Source organism: Lynx rufus, unplaced genomic scaffold (assembly GCF_022079265.1).
Source record: "Lynx rufus isolate CCGP_SWC_20201006 ecotype Redwood Valley unplaced genomic scaffold, mLynRuf1.p SCAF_1, whole genome shotgun sequence".
NCBI classification, from domain to species: domain Eukaryota; kingdom Metazoa; phylum Chordata; class Mammalia; order Carnivora; family Felidae; genus Lynx; species Lynx rufus.
Window position 1 is genome coordinate 20,246,815 of NW_025814823.1, and position 15,836 is coordinate 20,262,650.

Sequence of the window (15,836 nt, forward strand, 5' to 3'; positions counted from 1 at the left end):
TTCAGTACAAACAACTCACATGGCTCAGGGGGTCTGGAGCGGGACCTGGAATTCTGCATTTCTAATAGTCTCCGGGGCGATGTTGAAGCAGTGGTCTGTGGACCATACTCTGAGTAGCAAGCTTTCCAGTTTGGAGATTTATGTGCTCTGCCAGACCAAGAATACCTTCTCTGGGCAGCTGACAAAATGCTGAGTGAGTGGACCCCAACCTGCACCAGCTGGCATTCTGTGGCTCTCGGGCTGCGGCTAAGCCTCCACCTGAGTGGCTTCGAGACCCAGACTTGCCAAAAATGACGCAAGTGGCCTTTTCATTAGAGTTTCCTGCAAGCTACATGCTAAGTGGCTCCAGATCTAAGAGGAAGGTCCAGGAACATAATGAGCGTCTCAAACCAGGAGCCATACTTGTCACAGAAAGCCTCGACGCTTGGAAGCATGAGAAGAGCCACCAACAGCAAGGCCCTCTCTCTAAAAGTCAGGGCAAGCTGGAGGGAGGCCAGAGCATTCCCAGGAGGAGGGAAGAAGCCTTAAGGGCTCTTTTTCACGTAGTGACAGGAGCAATGGCTGTAAGTGTACCAGGTGCCCGCTGCCAGGGGATACAATAGAGACTTCTGAGTCCAAGCTTTAATCCTACAGTCACCGTGGAAGGCAGAGCCGCAAAGGAGGACAGAATGGACGAAGCAAGCAGACTATCTGTCCACATGCAAAACATCTTCATGATTTCCGATTGGTCTCTGCAGCCATGGCCACATGTCTAGGAGGGCTGTGTTATCAGGGCCACCAGCGTCCAACACATGGCCACTCACAGAAACCCTGCCTAGGGTTGCAGATTCATTCCAGCTATGTGGCAGGTCACCCTGAATCTCCTTCGAGAGCAGTTCTGGACGCAAGCATGCTTTTAATGCACACTGAAGATGGAAATCGCTCTTATTTAGGGTTCATTTCTGGATGCTGCAAAATTAAGAGCTCCTGGCTCAATGGAATGACCAAGTAGGAGTTCAAAACCCTGACTTTCCTCTACTTGGAAATAAGTATAGTGTTTCTCCCATGCTTTGTTTTATGTCACCTGTTGGCTTTATGACAGTGTATCAAACATCATTAGTATCACTAATGAGCCCCGAGGACACTGAAGATGTGGGAAATGGATGACAGTCGTGATAGTCTTGAATGAAGCTACTTAAGACACTTGTCAGATTAGCCCCACAGACCATATTACCATCCATAACCAACTTTGCCTACAAGGCCACATTCTGATCTAGAGAAAATTCGTGCCTTTTCTTCAGATGGTTTCACTGCAATAGAAGTGTTTAGCTGGGGATGGACAGGTGGATGTTTTAGTCTCTTTGCAAAACTGTGTACATTGCCAACTTCACGCTGGCCACAAAATTATGCACATGCAATGGCTAAAATTGTTCTTCATAAGGATTAATGGATAGATCTGGGTTTTTCCCGGATCTTAGGAAATAAAAGCCTACAGGAGCAAGCATTTATTCTGAAAATCATAATGGAGAAAGTATTGTACACAGAAGAAAAAAATGAAAACTATGAAATGTACCCATGGATCAAAGTTAAATTGACTACCATCACCTTTTCTAAGATACTGACCGTCCTTATTTGCACAACTGGCTTCTTTAAAACATCCATCTGTCAATAACTTGTCTAACAAACCCAGAAAGAAAACAATGAATATTTCATTATCCCAAGTCTGAAGTTAGCTCTTGGATACAGAGCCACAGATCATTTTTATTTCAACCTTCCCCACCAGCAACAAGTTCCACAGAGCACCCCATGTCCTTTCAGTGTATTGCCTTCAAGGCTCCTTACTTTTACTAATTAAATCGCAATGAGGCTGACCTTTCCCTCTGTGCTGAGGGGAGGCACAGATGTGGCCAAAGACAAAATTAAAACGTGGGGTATTTTAATACCTTAAAACTTCAAGGAAATGATGAGACTATGAAGACATGAAAGGGAGAAGATGGTATTTATGTGGAAAGATGTGCCTGTGAGACGAGGCAGCCTTGGGAAGGGATAAGATGTCCTTGCAGACAGCAGGAAGGCAGGACCCACAAGCCCCTGTAGCAGCTCTAAACCAGCCACAAGGCCTTGTGATGAACCGAAGAGGCCTGACTTTCCTATTTGAAAAATGCCTGGGATCACTTGACCCTTTTTCCTCAAGAAGAGATTGTGTCCAGAGGCCCGCGGCATCAGGTCACAGATATGGCGGACCCAGGAAAGCTAAGAGGACAGAACTCCACCGGACTTACAGCCTGTGGGAGCTCTGGACCAGCAGGGAGAATGCAGGTAGGAAACCGGGAAGCTGCCTGAGTCACTGGAAGGACAGAGCAGGGAGCTAGGAAAAGAAAGCTGGGGAAACAACAGGAGAGCAGGAATCTGAGGCCTGGGTGGGTTGAAGAACAGATTCCGTGACTCCTGCCCACCCCATGATGTGTCCCTTCCCTGCATACCTTGGTATGCGGTCCTGGGCTCAAATCAGAACACGCTGTTCATGACCTTTTCTCCATAATTTCAGATACGGGGAATTCCTCAGGGCATTGCCAAGGGCCTCGGTATCACTTCAAAGGATCTTCTACCATTTGCATTTTGAAAAGTATGAAGTGGCACAAAATTGTGAGGCATTTCTGCTGCCACTGGCAGTTTATACGGTAAAGAGTTAATGACTATACCTGAATTGTGAGAAGGAGCAGTTTTAAGGCACAGATTAGGAGGGCAAACAGAGGAGGCTGTTGGAGAACAGTCTCCAATAAAGAGAACTAGTTAATTCTTTGACCCCCTTCTCCTGGCATTATCCTGGGGCTAGAGATCCTCAAGAAATGTCACATTGTCCTAAAGATACCACTTTTAAGCTCCCAATGTATTCTAAGGATAATTCTCCAAGTATGATTATAATCTTTATTTGAATGAAAATATTCAATCATACATGATGGGAATTTCATTAGCATTACCTGGCACAGTTGATTTTCTTCTCCCAGCATAATTATTGTTTTTATTTTATCCTGTTTATAAATTTTTTTTTTATTTAAATCACTTAAGAATGCAAATTGTACATACTGGCTTGATGATCTTCTAACCAAGTTTCAGGAAAAACCACCTAAAATTCTGGGAGTATAAATCAAATTCATCTTTCCTAGGAAGTATTGTGATTTCTTGAGATCTGAGTGTTAACAGTGTATTTCGCTTTGTAGAAAACACGAAGGAAAAGCTTGTCAGCTCTGTCAATCTAAAAAAGGCAAAGGGACCCATTGCAAGTAGAAAAAAACTTACCCAAATTGACATTTACCCCATTTACAAAACTATCCATTAAAGAAGCCTCCTCAGCCACTTCCCCAAGAACTGAAAGTGACACCAAACACATTCAATGGAAATGTGATTCTGTGATCCTTGAGGTCAAGGGAAAACAGAATGCCCAGTGAGCCACATGCCCTCCCTGACTCCATTCCGGAAGTAGGATCCAGGAGACCTAAGTCCCATACCACTGCTTGACTACTTTCTCTTGGTGATGACCTTTCTTCTTCTGCCATCAGGGGCAGGCAGCATGAGGAAACAGCCCCTGCATTCTGAGGGAAGAGAGGATACCTAAATAGCAACCAGTGCCCTCGGAGGAAGCTTTCCTGCCAATTCTAGCAATGATGAAACCCGACCGTGGACAAACGGACTCTAACCCTAGCTCAACCCACGCAAGTTCTTATGTCCCTGTGAACTCAGGAATGAATGGGTAAAAGAGCATCACGTGAATGTTGAACAGGAACCACTAGAAGACAGAAAAATCCATTTCCTAACAGTGAATGGTTAGAACCAAGGCTCAGATCCCAACCAGAAATCAGAACTGAGTCATTCAGAGAGACTGCCCAAGGGCAGGGGAATGACGATGAGATGCAGGGTCAGGACGACAAGTGGGAACTGGGACCAGTCAGCTCTGTGGGTCCTGCCAGTCACATAGAGGGTGTTGGCACAGGTGGGGTGTGACAAGGAGCGACCCTGGAACTGAATCCTTCAGGATGGACAGTAAACATCTCTCTACTCAGTCCTCTGAATGTGATTATCTCGTTCTTGGGGAAATGAGGTTTTTAACATCTACCTGGAAAATACTTTTTATTATTAGAGCACTGTCAAACCTATGTTTTTAAAGGACAGATTTAAGGCTTCAGACTTAATTCTTTTTTTTCTTTTCAGAAAGGGCCCACTCTGTTATCTTTCACTGACTGCTAAAGGGGCCTTCTCCTACATCTGGGTGTGGCCAGGATTTGTGCTCCTGGCTGGGAGGAAAGACAGGCCAGGCAAACACTAGGCAAAGACAGCCAGGGACCCAGCAGTATCCACTCACCCCTTCTTCCTGCCCAGAACAAGGATGTGATGCCTGTGGTAGAGGCAGCCATCTTGTAACTCTGAGGCAACCCTAAGGACAGAAGCCAAAAGCCAAGCAAAACGATAAAAGAAGCTTCCCTATCAGACCTGCATTGTCTCAGAGCTCTGAGTTTTTGTTTTTTTTTTAATGTTAGAGGAAAACAAACCCCTACTTAAGTCCTTATTTTTTTCTCTATTATTTATAGCCAAATACATGTCCTAACTAAAATATGAAATGCATATACATCCTCACTTACCTAGAGGTCCCAACACTGAAGACTGAGGCAGGAATCACCAAACATTTAAAGAGGAAAGGAAGAGCAATAAACGGCTATTGATCCCAGTTGCACTGAGAGAAATTCCAACTCAGAGATCGCAATTAAAATAATGGAGAGGAAAGCGTCCCAAACCAAATTACCGGTTTCGCTGACAAGAGAGGTGCTTTGTTGTGACCCAGAGGACTGATTTGAGAGCTACGAATTGAGCAAAGGCTTTAGGCAAGTATTTCATAAAAATCATTCTTAAAGAAATGTAGCTTCTGGGCAAAACTGAGTGGAATGAGAATGGCAGCATAGAGAGAGAGAGTTCAAGACAGGCTTCCCTGATTTGTAGGAATCCAGAAGCTTCTGGGAGGGAATGCAAATCACTGGAGCATTATTCTCATTATTACTAATGGTTCTTAATAACTAAGGGGCAATGTTGGGTCTCCAGTTGGCTGAAATGATCACAGATTATTCGCTGCAGTTATACTAATAACTAAATATAATTTGACACTAAATTACAATTCCAGAAATACAGCTTTCTGCACAGTCTCTTATTGCAAAGGAAAACTAAGCAAGAACATCAATAAATAGAATAATCCAATTAAGTGGCCTTCCATTTGAGTACTACTTAGAATTGAGGCTTAACAGGGAAGTAAGATAGGAAAAACAATTCAGTATTTACTGATTCAAATAATCAGGGCTTTTATTGTAAGACAATTTTTTGTTATTTTAAAATAGGTGTTTAATTAATCTGAATGGCTTTGGTCATTTATGTAGTGATCCTAATCACTGCAAATTGTTCCTAGATATAAGGCCTAATTTCCCATGAGTAGATTTACTTGTAAATTAGCGTTTAATACAGGCATATTTTTCTATGCTTACAGTGTGTTTATAAACATATTCCCAATCACTTTTTTTTTTAACCACATAGGACAATCACCTATGACATCTGTCTGCAGATACAAAACTACAAGGGAGGACACTGACCCAACAGATGAACCGAGGTCACCCCATGCCTGCTCTGAGCTGTTAGCCTTTGGGCTGTAGGTTTTTGATAAATGTTTGTTGAATGAATGAGTAACCTCAGATTATTCAGAGAGGCTGTTTTAGAAGCATCCGTCCTAACGGAGCCTAGGCTAGTTCCTCTAGAGTCAGTTTCCAAAGGGAAAGTAGTGGCCTTAACAGAAGAATCACCCAAGGTATCCTTGCCAAAGAGCATGATACAGGATCCTCTGACTCTGAAAGTTGGGGCTTTTCCTGGAGAATTTAAGAACTAGTTAGTTCTTAGAGCCAGTTAGTTCTGAAATCAAGGTACAATTAAATTCTCCAGGAAAAGCCCCAACTTTCAGAGTCAGAGGATCCTGCATCATGCTCTTTGGCAAGGATACCTTGGGTGATTCTTCTGTTAAAGCATGGGTTACACACGTAGGTGGGGCTGAGAGGCCAGTGCTGAAGGACATTTAAACCATACTTACTGCTGGTGGAGGACATGTGGCTGTAGTCAGACCTGAAACACAAAACCTTGGTGTTAGTAGGATTAGACATTATTTTTCTTTATCCAAATGATTTCTTCATGCTAGAATTTAAAAAAAAAACAGTCTTACAGTGGTAAGTAACTATTTAAATGTGAGGAAATGGCACACATCAAAAATTGCAGTGCAGAGGGATTTTGTGTAAAACAAAGTTATGTCTGAATGTGAAGGCAAAATTTTAAAGGCATTTTTTTTTAAATTTTTTTAAATGTTTATTTTTCAGAAAGAGAGAGTGAGAGAGAGCGAGAGCGCGCGTGCGAGTGGGGTAGGGGCAAACATGGGGTGGGGACAGAGGATCCAAAGCTGGCTCCATGCTGAGAACAGACAGCACAAAATGGGGCTAGAACCCGTGAACTGAGAGATCATGACCAGAGCCGCAGTTGGACACAACCGACTGAGCCACTCAGACACCCCTAAAGGCACTTTAGAAAGCGGGGTTCCTTCATGTGGGCTCTCTGGATCTCCAAGATGGCAGACCAGCTGGGTCCTGAACCATCTAAATTCACTGGCAAATTTTTGAATGGAAGCTTATTTTTCTGGGGAGAAGGCTCAAAGTTTTCAACAGATTCTCAAGGGGGTTCATGATTCTCCAGAAGGTTAAACCTCCGCAAATGAGCACCCTTCAAGTTAGCTCCACACCACGGGGAAATGTTTCTTGGCTGCCATCAGCAGAGCGATGATGGAACCTGGCGGCACTGTGAAGGGACCCTGGCTTGTGAGGGCTTCCACAATCAGGGTGTGGCTGGCCCTCAGGAAACACAAAGGCACAATGATGCTTGGCTGATTTCAGTTCCAGCTGAGAAGAAATCCTGCTGCATATTAGAGTAACAGGATGTGGGCTGTGATAGGGAAAGGGAAAAAGGCAGGGTAAGGGCCAGGGTGAAATTACCCATCAGTTTCTAGGCTGAAAGACCAGCTCCTGGCACTCAGCCTCTGTGAGAATGGGAATCTGGCCAAGGAGCTGCCTGCTTAATCTCTATGAAGTTTCTGCTCTACTTGTGTGGCTGGGAAGCCTTCCCTCTCTGGCAACGTATATGCTATAGAAGCTCTTGGTTTTCTCCCCCCAGTGTCCCAAAGTCATTCTCAGTGGGAAATTAATCTCTCAAGCACGTAGGGATTTATTATGCAAGTGGTAGTTAGGGGATATGGTTATGCAAATAAAGTAGTTAATTATGTTTCATTTTCCACATACACCCTCCTTTTATTTACTTAGTCTCATGTTGCCTTTCTTAAATTATCCAATTTTCACTCCACTGACTTTGTTACCACATCAACAAAGCATATACAAAGCTTCAAAAAACATCACAAAAAAGCACACCTCTTACCCGTTGAAATAACCTACATCTCTCATGCCAAATGATGCACTGATTTATTGGTAGAGGAACAAAATGGAAGGAAAACAGCATGTAGTTTCCCCTTTTCAAATGAAATGCTTTAGCAGTTACAGAATCACTGAATTTTAAAGCTGGAGAGAATAGCAACTACTAACATTTGCAAATCCCTTTATGTATTACAAACTGCATCCGCCTACATCTAATCCAATTTTTTACATTCCTGGTTAGGAAACTAAACTGATACTATTGGCGAGGAGATCAGGAGGTGAGCAATGATAGGGACTTGAAGTACGAGGGCAGGGTGATGGCAAGACAGGAGCTGAAAGGTGGAAGGATTGGCTGGGGCATGGTGACACGCTGGCTAAGGAAAATGCAAGAGAGGACAGTCAGGATCATTAACCCCAGTGTTGGGGCACTAAATTCTTTCTGGAACCAGGCGGGACTAAATTAACTTTAGGACAAAACTTAGAAATCTAACTGTAGGGCCGCCTGGATGGCTCAGTCAGTTAAGCACCTGACTCTTGATTTCAGCTCAGGTCCTGATCTCCCAGTTTGTGAGATTGAGCCCCGTGTCGGGCTTGGCACTGACAGAGCAGAGCCTGCTTGGGATTCTCTCTCTTCCTCCCTCCCTCCCTCCCTCCCTCCCTGTCTCTCGCTATCAAAATAAATAAACTTAAAAAAACAACAACAAGAAATGGAATTGTATATGAATGCAACAAATGGTCAACAAGCATTTTGCAACGACCAAACAATCCCAATCCAATATGATCATCTTAGGATGGTCAGGCTTTAAAGAAATTTCATGACAATTCAAAGGAAACATTCAACGGCAATGTGTGATTGGACTATGTATTAAAAATGTGTATTTTCAGCTAGGATTTTCCAAATACTCCTGAGGCAGATGCGTTTCACAAATGCATACAGGCATGCATGCAGATGGATGTGAACGTAGAATGGAATTTACATGCGACACCTCTATCGAGAATCTTAAGGTATAACGGCAGTATTTTTAGGCTAGGTGCTTGTGTAACAAAGGTCCCGGCCGTGCATCTCTCTGTATGTAGTTCTTGTGACTAAAGGCACCGCCTGGGTCAGGCCTGACAGCTGGTCAGTCTCCCGACTGTCACTCTCGTCTCGCTCCAGTTCCTTCCCCAAACAGCAGCCAGTCTTTGCGAAGCACAAATCTGATCCTGTCACTCTCTGGATGAAGCCCCAGCTCAACAGTGTACCACATAAACCCCTCTTTCCATGAATGATGGCCTCTGCCCAGCTCTGCAGTCTCATCCATCACCCCAACCTCCATCCCTGTCCACCATCAAAACGGAAATCAAACAGGAAGAAAAGTCACCTAAAGACTCACAGTGCTCTCCAACCGCTGATCCTGTTTATGTAATTTGTACACAGTTGCCATAATGATGGAGATACAATTCTAAACTGCTCTTTTCACCAAATACCGTCACAACATGTTGCTATAGTTCCTGTAATTATAATTGTAAAGCGATGTACTATAATTTATTCAACCATTTGCCTGTTGTTTGCTATATGATTGTTTCTGATTGTTCACTTCTGAAAGCACACAGAGATGAGATGCTCATAAATATAGCTTGAGATTTACTTTCTTTTCCTTACAAAAATTATCATGAGGGGAAACAGGAACTGAGTCAAGCTATGGGCACTTTTATAGCTTATAAAATACATTCCAAATAACTCCAAAAGATTATTTACTGCAATTATTATATTGCTGGTGAAAGACAAACTGTAAAGCTTAAAACAATTTTGTGCTTAAAGAGGTTCAAAAAGTTTCAGCTAATGACTACAGTTCTCTGGAGGGGCAGATAATCTCCAGTTTTTAAAAAATTTTTTCTTAATGTTTATTTATTTTTGACAGAGAGAGACAGAGCATGAGCGGGGGAGGGGCAGAGAGAGAGCAGGACACAGAATCTGAAGCACGCTCCAGGCTCTGAGCTGTCAGCACAGAGCCCGACGCGGGGCTTGAACTCACGGACCGCGAGATCATGACCTGAGCTGAAGTCAGACGCTCAACCTCAAATGACTGAGCCCCCAGGAGCCCCTCCCCAGCTTTTTTAAGGTAGGAGGGAACAGTAGTGAATCCTGTTTATTGGTCTCACATCCTAAGAATTGATCCACTTGGTTCTGCACAAGACATTCAACTCTACGAGAATAAAGCATGAAAGGTGAATCCATGAGTTTCAGGAAGAAAATGTATGGGCACATGACACAGATAAGTAGAATAATGCAAGGATTGTAGATCTTCACACATCTGACACATATAGGAGGCACATTTGCAAATATTACATTTATTTGGTACCTGTGCCAATAATAACCAGAAAGTTAGATGCAGTTCCTTCACTGTAGTTTACTTACAATTATACATATAGGGGTTATATATAAAAGGCCCTGCACTTAAGACAGGTTATCACTGTCAGCAGCCATATACCTTCTTAAATTCTCTTTTCCAGGAAAATCTTGGCAGAAGAATTGATCTTGGCATTTTAGTAATATTGATCTTGAGGTTTCTCTAAAACATCAGCTCAGTGCATTATGGATCTCATCTGTTAGCTCTCAGTCCATTGAATTAGATGCCATGGTAATTTAGAGCTAACTAGCCCCACCTTGAACACAAAGATAATAGAGTGCCTAATAGATCATCCTGTCTTCTCTGCAAGATTCACCTTTTACTGTTCTCTAAACCTGTCCCATCTTCAAATTTATTCCCCCTAACCTTTCCCATTCACCTGCTTTATAAACAGTAGACCTGTGAATTGTTTGCTATCTCTTAAATCACACTGAAATGTCAGGTGGAGGTCACCCAAAGGGTATGGTATGACCCTACGTTTTCAGAAGCTCAGTGACAGGTGACATGGAAGTGGAGGTTCATTAGTGCCAGATCAACCCTCTGAATGAAAATAATCCAGGGCGCCTGGGTGGCTCAGTTGGTTAAGCATCCAACTTCACCCTAGGTCATGATCTCATGGCTCATGAGTTTGAGCCCCGTGTCGGGCTCTGTGCTGACAGTGCAGAGCCTGCTTCGAATCCTCTCTCTCTCTCTCTCTCTCTCTCTCTCTGCCCCTCCCCCGCTCACCTCTCTCTCTCTCTCTCTCTCTCTCTCAAAATAAGTACACAAACGTTTATACAGTATTAAAAACATAGTTCATCAGATAACGGTCATATTTGAAAGAGTGTCTCAGAAGCCAAATCTGGGAGACACCACTAATGAAACACCCGTTGTAAAGCATTCGTCTCACTGTGTCTTTTATTTTGGTTTACAACAACACTGCCTGTCCCTCTGTTAAGGGATTCTGTTTCTTAAGATAGTTTCTTAAGATAGTAACTGGCTTGCCAGTTTTTTTTCTAACGAAAAGTACACAGAAGCACAAAGCTTGCTTTCACGTGCATTTGGAAAAGGAGAGCTTCAAAATGACATCAATTGCCACAGAAGAATACTAGTTTGCCTTTAATCTTGGCCTGTACTAGGTGGGTCAGACAGCAGAGATAGCATTTCAAGCAAAAGACAATGCCTGAGCAGGAAACGAGAATTAATTGCAGATCGATGGCTCTTTGAGAGGCACGAGGTGGGAAGCATGCTGGAGACCCAGGCTTCCATTTTAGGCCACTAACTAGTCGTGCACCCTCTGAACCTCCATTTCCTCCTCTGTAAAATCATAACATTTGTCCTATCCTCTCGCAGATGTTCTGAACGATGATCAGATTTCTCAGGGCATTGAAAAACATCAGAGCATCCACTGCGATGAGTATAAAGAACATATGATCTTGAGGGCACCTGGAAATATACATTTTTATTAAATACAACTGTAAGTTTGTCATTTGGAGTGTTGTTCGTAACAGCAGTAATAGCATGATGAGAAATAACGTACTGAGGGTTCACTTACACCAGGCACTGTTCTAGGGGCTTTAAATGTAGAGGCTAATTCTCACAAGCACCCTGTCAGGGGGGTACTTTTATTGTCATCCCCGTTTTACAGCAGAGAAAACTAAAGGCACAGAGTTGAACCCCGGTAACCCGACTTTTTGACTGTCACTTTTTAAAAATATTTTTATTTGTTTTTGAGTGAGTGAGAGAGAGCCTGTGAGTCAGGGAGGGGCAGAGAGAGAGAGAAGGGGACAGAGGATCAGAGAGCCCGATGCAGAGCCTGAACTCATGAGCTGTGGGATCATGACCTGAACCGACGCTGGAAGCTTAACCGACTGAGCCACGCAGGCACCCCTGATTGTCAATGTCAAAGTGAGCAGCACAGTGTGCCCACCGGCAGTTGGGACGCACAAAAATTCTTAGAGCCTTCTCTTTGATCATGCTGCCGAAAGGATTGATAGCTCCGTCGATACCTCCAAATCCCTTGCTCCTATGTTTTGTTCACACTGGCCTGGCATTAGGCCTTCTCCCCCCAAACCTTGATGATCTCAACCACTCACCGTCTCCCTTACCGCCTGTCCCTAAGGAGCTGAGCACCGCTTCAGGAAAGTAAATAGCAAGGTGGAGCGGTCCCTTCATCCAGTCACAATCACTGATCCCAGTGATCCCAGGTGGGTTCTCAGCGGTGCCCAAACTATTTCAAACCTCCATTTTCCTGAGGGAGGGGGCCGCACCTGCCTGGAACGGAAAGCCATCTTCCCCGCCAGGTTGTAAGAAGAGACAGGCCTCCCCTTCAATGCAAAGCCCATCTAACCGAGGGGTCTGAAGTCCAACATATCTCCACCTTTTCAGAAAGTGGACGTCACAAACCATCGGTTTTTCTGTATCTCTATTCTTTCCCTTTCACAGAGTCTTTTCTATAAACACGTATTTATGGGAGACCGATTACTGCCTATGTTTCGGGAATCCTTCCTGCACCCCCTCTACCCCCTCCTGCTACGGCCTCTCCTCACCCCTCCCTTTCTCGGACACAGCACTCTAGCGACCTCCCCTGCAGCACGTTCTGCTCCCTCCTGGAGTCAGGAGGAGAGGACGTGGCTTCTGCCTCCACCACTCCTCTACTCCACCCTTCCTTCATTACCTCCGTTTGAGGAAAAGAGCACCTTGCGTTCCTGCATCTTAATGCACTTCTCAGTGGCACAGCTGACGCCTTTCCCTTCTTCCCCTTGGCCTCTAGGAAACCACATTCCTCCTTTTCATCCCCATGCCTACTTTTCCTTAGGCCCCTATATTAGCTCCTCCTCCTTCACCCACTTCTCAAGGCTGGTCTTAAATAGTTCCTGCTTCACAGCGTGGTTGAAGGATGACGTAAAAGGCTCAGCGCGGTACCCAGCATGGAGTAAATGCTAGTAAGGGTTTGCTATTTACTGCCTTTAGTTGATTTAAATCTGCTCCCAGGACTGCAACTGCCATTTTTAGGCCGACGGTTCCCCGATGCAGTGTCATCAGGCTGACGTCCTCTCTAAGACAGATACACTCAACGGCTGGCTCATCACCTTTCAGACGTCTCCCAATACCTCAGACACAACACGTTGAAAATGAAACTTCTCCTACGCTACCCAACTTCCTTTGGAGGGGATCACAGGCTACTTCGAGCATCTGATGAAAAACCAGTCTCTTCTCACAAAAAGCCACAAAGAACATCATTTTGCATAAAATTTCAAACAATTCATGGACCTCAAATTAACGATCCCTGCCCGAGCATCTGTGTCACTTGAGCTGAGTCTGGAATGAAGGTAGAGTTTCACCCGGTGGACAGGCATGCCAGGTGGAGAAGGGCATAGCTGGCGAAAAGGGCGGCCCGACAAAGGCAAGGAATCAGAAACACCTTGCTCATGTGGCTTGATGCCGGGTACGAGGGCGGTCCTGCCGAAAAATAAGGCCAGAGAGACAGAGGAGGACCCCGTAACACCAGGGGGACTCATAGGCCAGTCCAAGCTCTTTGTTATAGATGCCAGAGCCGCTAAAAGTTTGGAAGGGAGAGGGAGAGAGTCAGGTTTGTATTTTAAAAATAGTCATGATAGCAAACACGTATTAAGTGCTTTCTACATGCTTGGTAGATAGTCTCGACAGGTAGCTTTAGGAAAGCGAGGGAGGGCTAGAGGGGGCAAACTCTGCAAAAGCCAGGAAACTGCGAGCGGCTTTTTCGTAACCAAACCAAATTTCAGGAAATATAGGACTATGTGGCCAATGCAAGATTACTAACTCTGCATCAAAACTCTTTTATTTCAGTGCATGCCATTTTACTCTGATCTTTAGCTTAAGGATGCTACTAAGGCCATAAGTAAACAATTCTATTCTGTTACAACTACACACTTCAGTGACAGAAGCAGTGAACAGAAGTTCTGGTGTCCGTATGTTCAGCAAGCCCCTCCCAGGAACCCTGGCAGCTGTCATGTTGTTCGCGGGGATCCCAGGGAGTTGTCACTCCTGGGTCAGGGCCTCCCCTCCACTTCTCCGGGACAGAATCTTTGGGGAAAACACCTGTCTTAGGTGAGCTTTGCAAACTGAAAATGGATGAACCTGTTAGTGCTTTATTTAACCCAGCTGAAAACGAGCTAGTTTGTTTTGCTTTGTTTTCTTCTTCTATGCATGGCCTAGCTAACTAGGGGCAGAAGGAAAAAAAAAAAAAAGCCAAGGATCTTCAATTAAAGTTGATAAATGCCGTATACGCTACGTGTGGGGGGAAAAAACAAGGGAGTGCAGTGTTTGGAATCAGGTTGCTTCACCAGAATGTAACTGGGCTCCACAGTGAGCCATAAATGATTGCAAGTTGGGATGACAGGGAAAGCCCATTGCTGTAGGGTGTAAGGTCCCAGATTTGGTCTAGGAATGGGTGGAGCCTGCAGGGAAGGCTGGGGCTGGGTCCACAGGAGTGACTGCCTGGGAAGCCTAACCCCTTGTGCCCATTCTGGGACTGGACCCTCTTCCTGTCCTCACAGGGCTGCCAAGCCCTGAGATTATAGTCTAAATGTCCTCAACTTTCAAGGAATGAGGCTTTCTGTAATCTGGGCAGCTCCAGCCCACCCCCAGGGTTACTCCAGAGAGGAAAGGACATCCTTTCCTCCTGGGTCAGAATTCGCATCCTGGATGTTTGCTGACTCTGCACAGGGAAATCCTCTGGCGATAGGAGCTGGGTGGAAGCATTTACAATGACATTCATCTCCTTAAAGATACTCGGTCTTTTGTCCCATTCAGGAAAACCGTGTCGTTGGGAGAAGGCTAATTAGTCCCCAGAGATAAAGGTCTGGGCTACATGTTTGAGTCCGATGAAGCTGTTTCTTTAAGCAGGGCTGGCTCATAGCACCATTTTCATCCCACCTGTACCCAAGGCTGGGACAGGTGCGCAGAGAGAAGTTCGGCGGAGAAATAGGAGTCGAGCAGCGGGTCTCAGCAAGCACAATAAAGCCGGGAATGAAAAATGTCACCCTCTTATAGGATTCTGAAAGAATTTTAGGTGCCGGGTGTCCTATCCTCTTCCCGTCCCCAGCCCCCAGCCCGGACTCCAGAGAGCTGCGGGGCTAGAAGAATAAAGTCCTCGCAGAAGGTGGAAACAAGTGCAAGCGCATCTCCTAACGATGATCTCAGGGGGGCACCGCATTTGCCGGGTACTCGACATCATCTCCGCGATAACGGGGGGCAAGGAGGAGCGGGATGTGGTGGTGTGCGGGGGGGTGGGGGTGGGGGTTACTCTGAACCTTGAGTCCTTGCACTTTCCTCCCCCGGGGGGTGGGGCCCGCCCTGCCCGGGGGCAGCTACGGACCACGCTGCGCTGCCCTCGGGGACCGCCCAGGAGGAAGCCGGCCCGCCACAGCCCGTCTGCCTTCCACCGGGGGTCCGGCAGGAGGGGCAGCCCGCGCGGCCCCGTCCGGCCCCAGCGGCTCCGGTTCTGCCGCGGGGTCCGGGAAGGTCCCGGGCAGGGAGCAGCCGCAGCGCAACTCGGAGAGCGTCCCCCGCCCACGGCCCGGCCCGGCGCGGCTCACCCTCCGGTCTCGGCGCCCGAGTCCACGCAGTCATCCTCCTCGCCACCGCCCGTTTTGGGGTCCATGGCGCGCTCCCCGCCGCGCTCGGCTGGCGGGCGCCGGCGTGACCCGGGGCGAGCTCCCTGTGGGCCGCCCCGCCCGGCCCCGCCTAGCCCAGCCCGGCCCGAGCTGGCTGGGCTCACTGCGAGCGTCTCGCGGCTCCGGGCTCCGGGAAACAACTCGGGCGCCAGCCGCGCTCCCCAGCGCCGCGCCGCGCCCTCTCCTGGCGGCGCCCGGCCGCGCACTGGCTGCCGCTCCCCGCCCGGCCCCGCCCCTCGCCGCTCGGCCGTGTGAGCGTGTGCGTGTGCGCGCGGGGGTGCGCCCGCGTGTGTGCGGGTGAGCGAGGGCACGTGCGCGCGCAAGAGGGTGGGTGC

The 15,836-nt window shown here is 46.4% G+C and overlaps 1 protein-coding gene across 1 annotated transcript in view; it reads right to left on the bottom strand.

Moving 5' to 3' along the window:
- Positions 1 to 15,519, bottom strand: part of FAM124A (family with sequence similarity 124 member A) — a 98,434-nt gene extending 82,915 nt beyond the window's left edge. The window contains exons 1-2 of the mRNA XM_047079272.1: positions 15,424 to 15,519; positions 6,098 to 6,129 (exon numbers count right to left, since the gene is read on the bottom strand). Coding sequence (XP_046935228.1) covers positions 6,098 to 6,129; positions 15,424 to 15,488 — 97 coding nt within the window. The 5' untranslated portion in view covers positions 15,489 to 15,519. The remainder of the gene's footprint in view (positions 1 to 6,097; positions 6,130 to 15,423) is intronic.
- Positions 15,520 to 15,836: the final 317 nt, after the last annotated feature.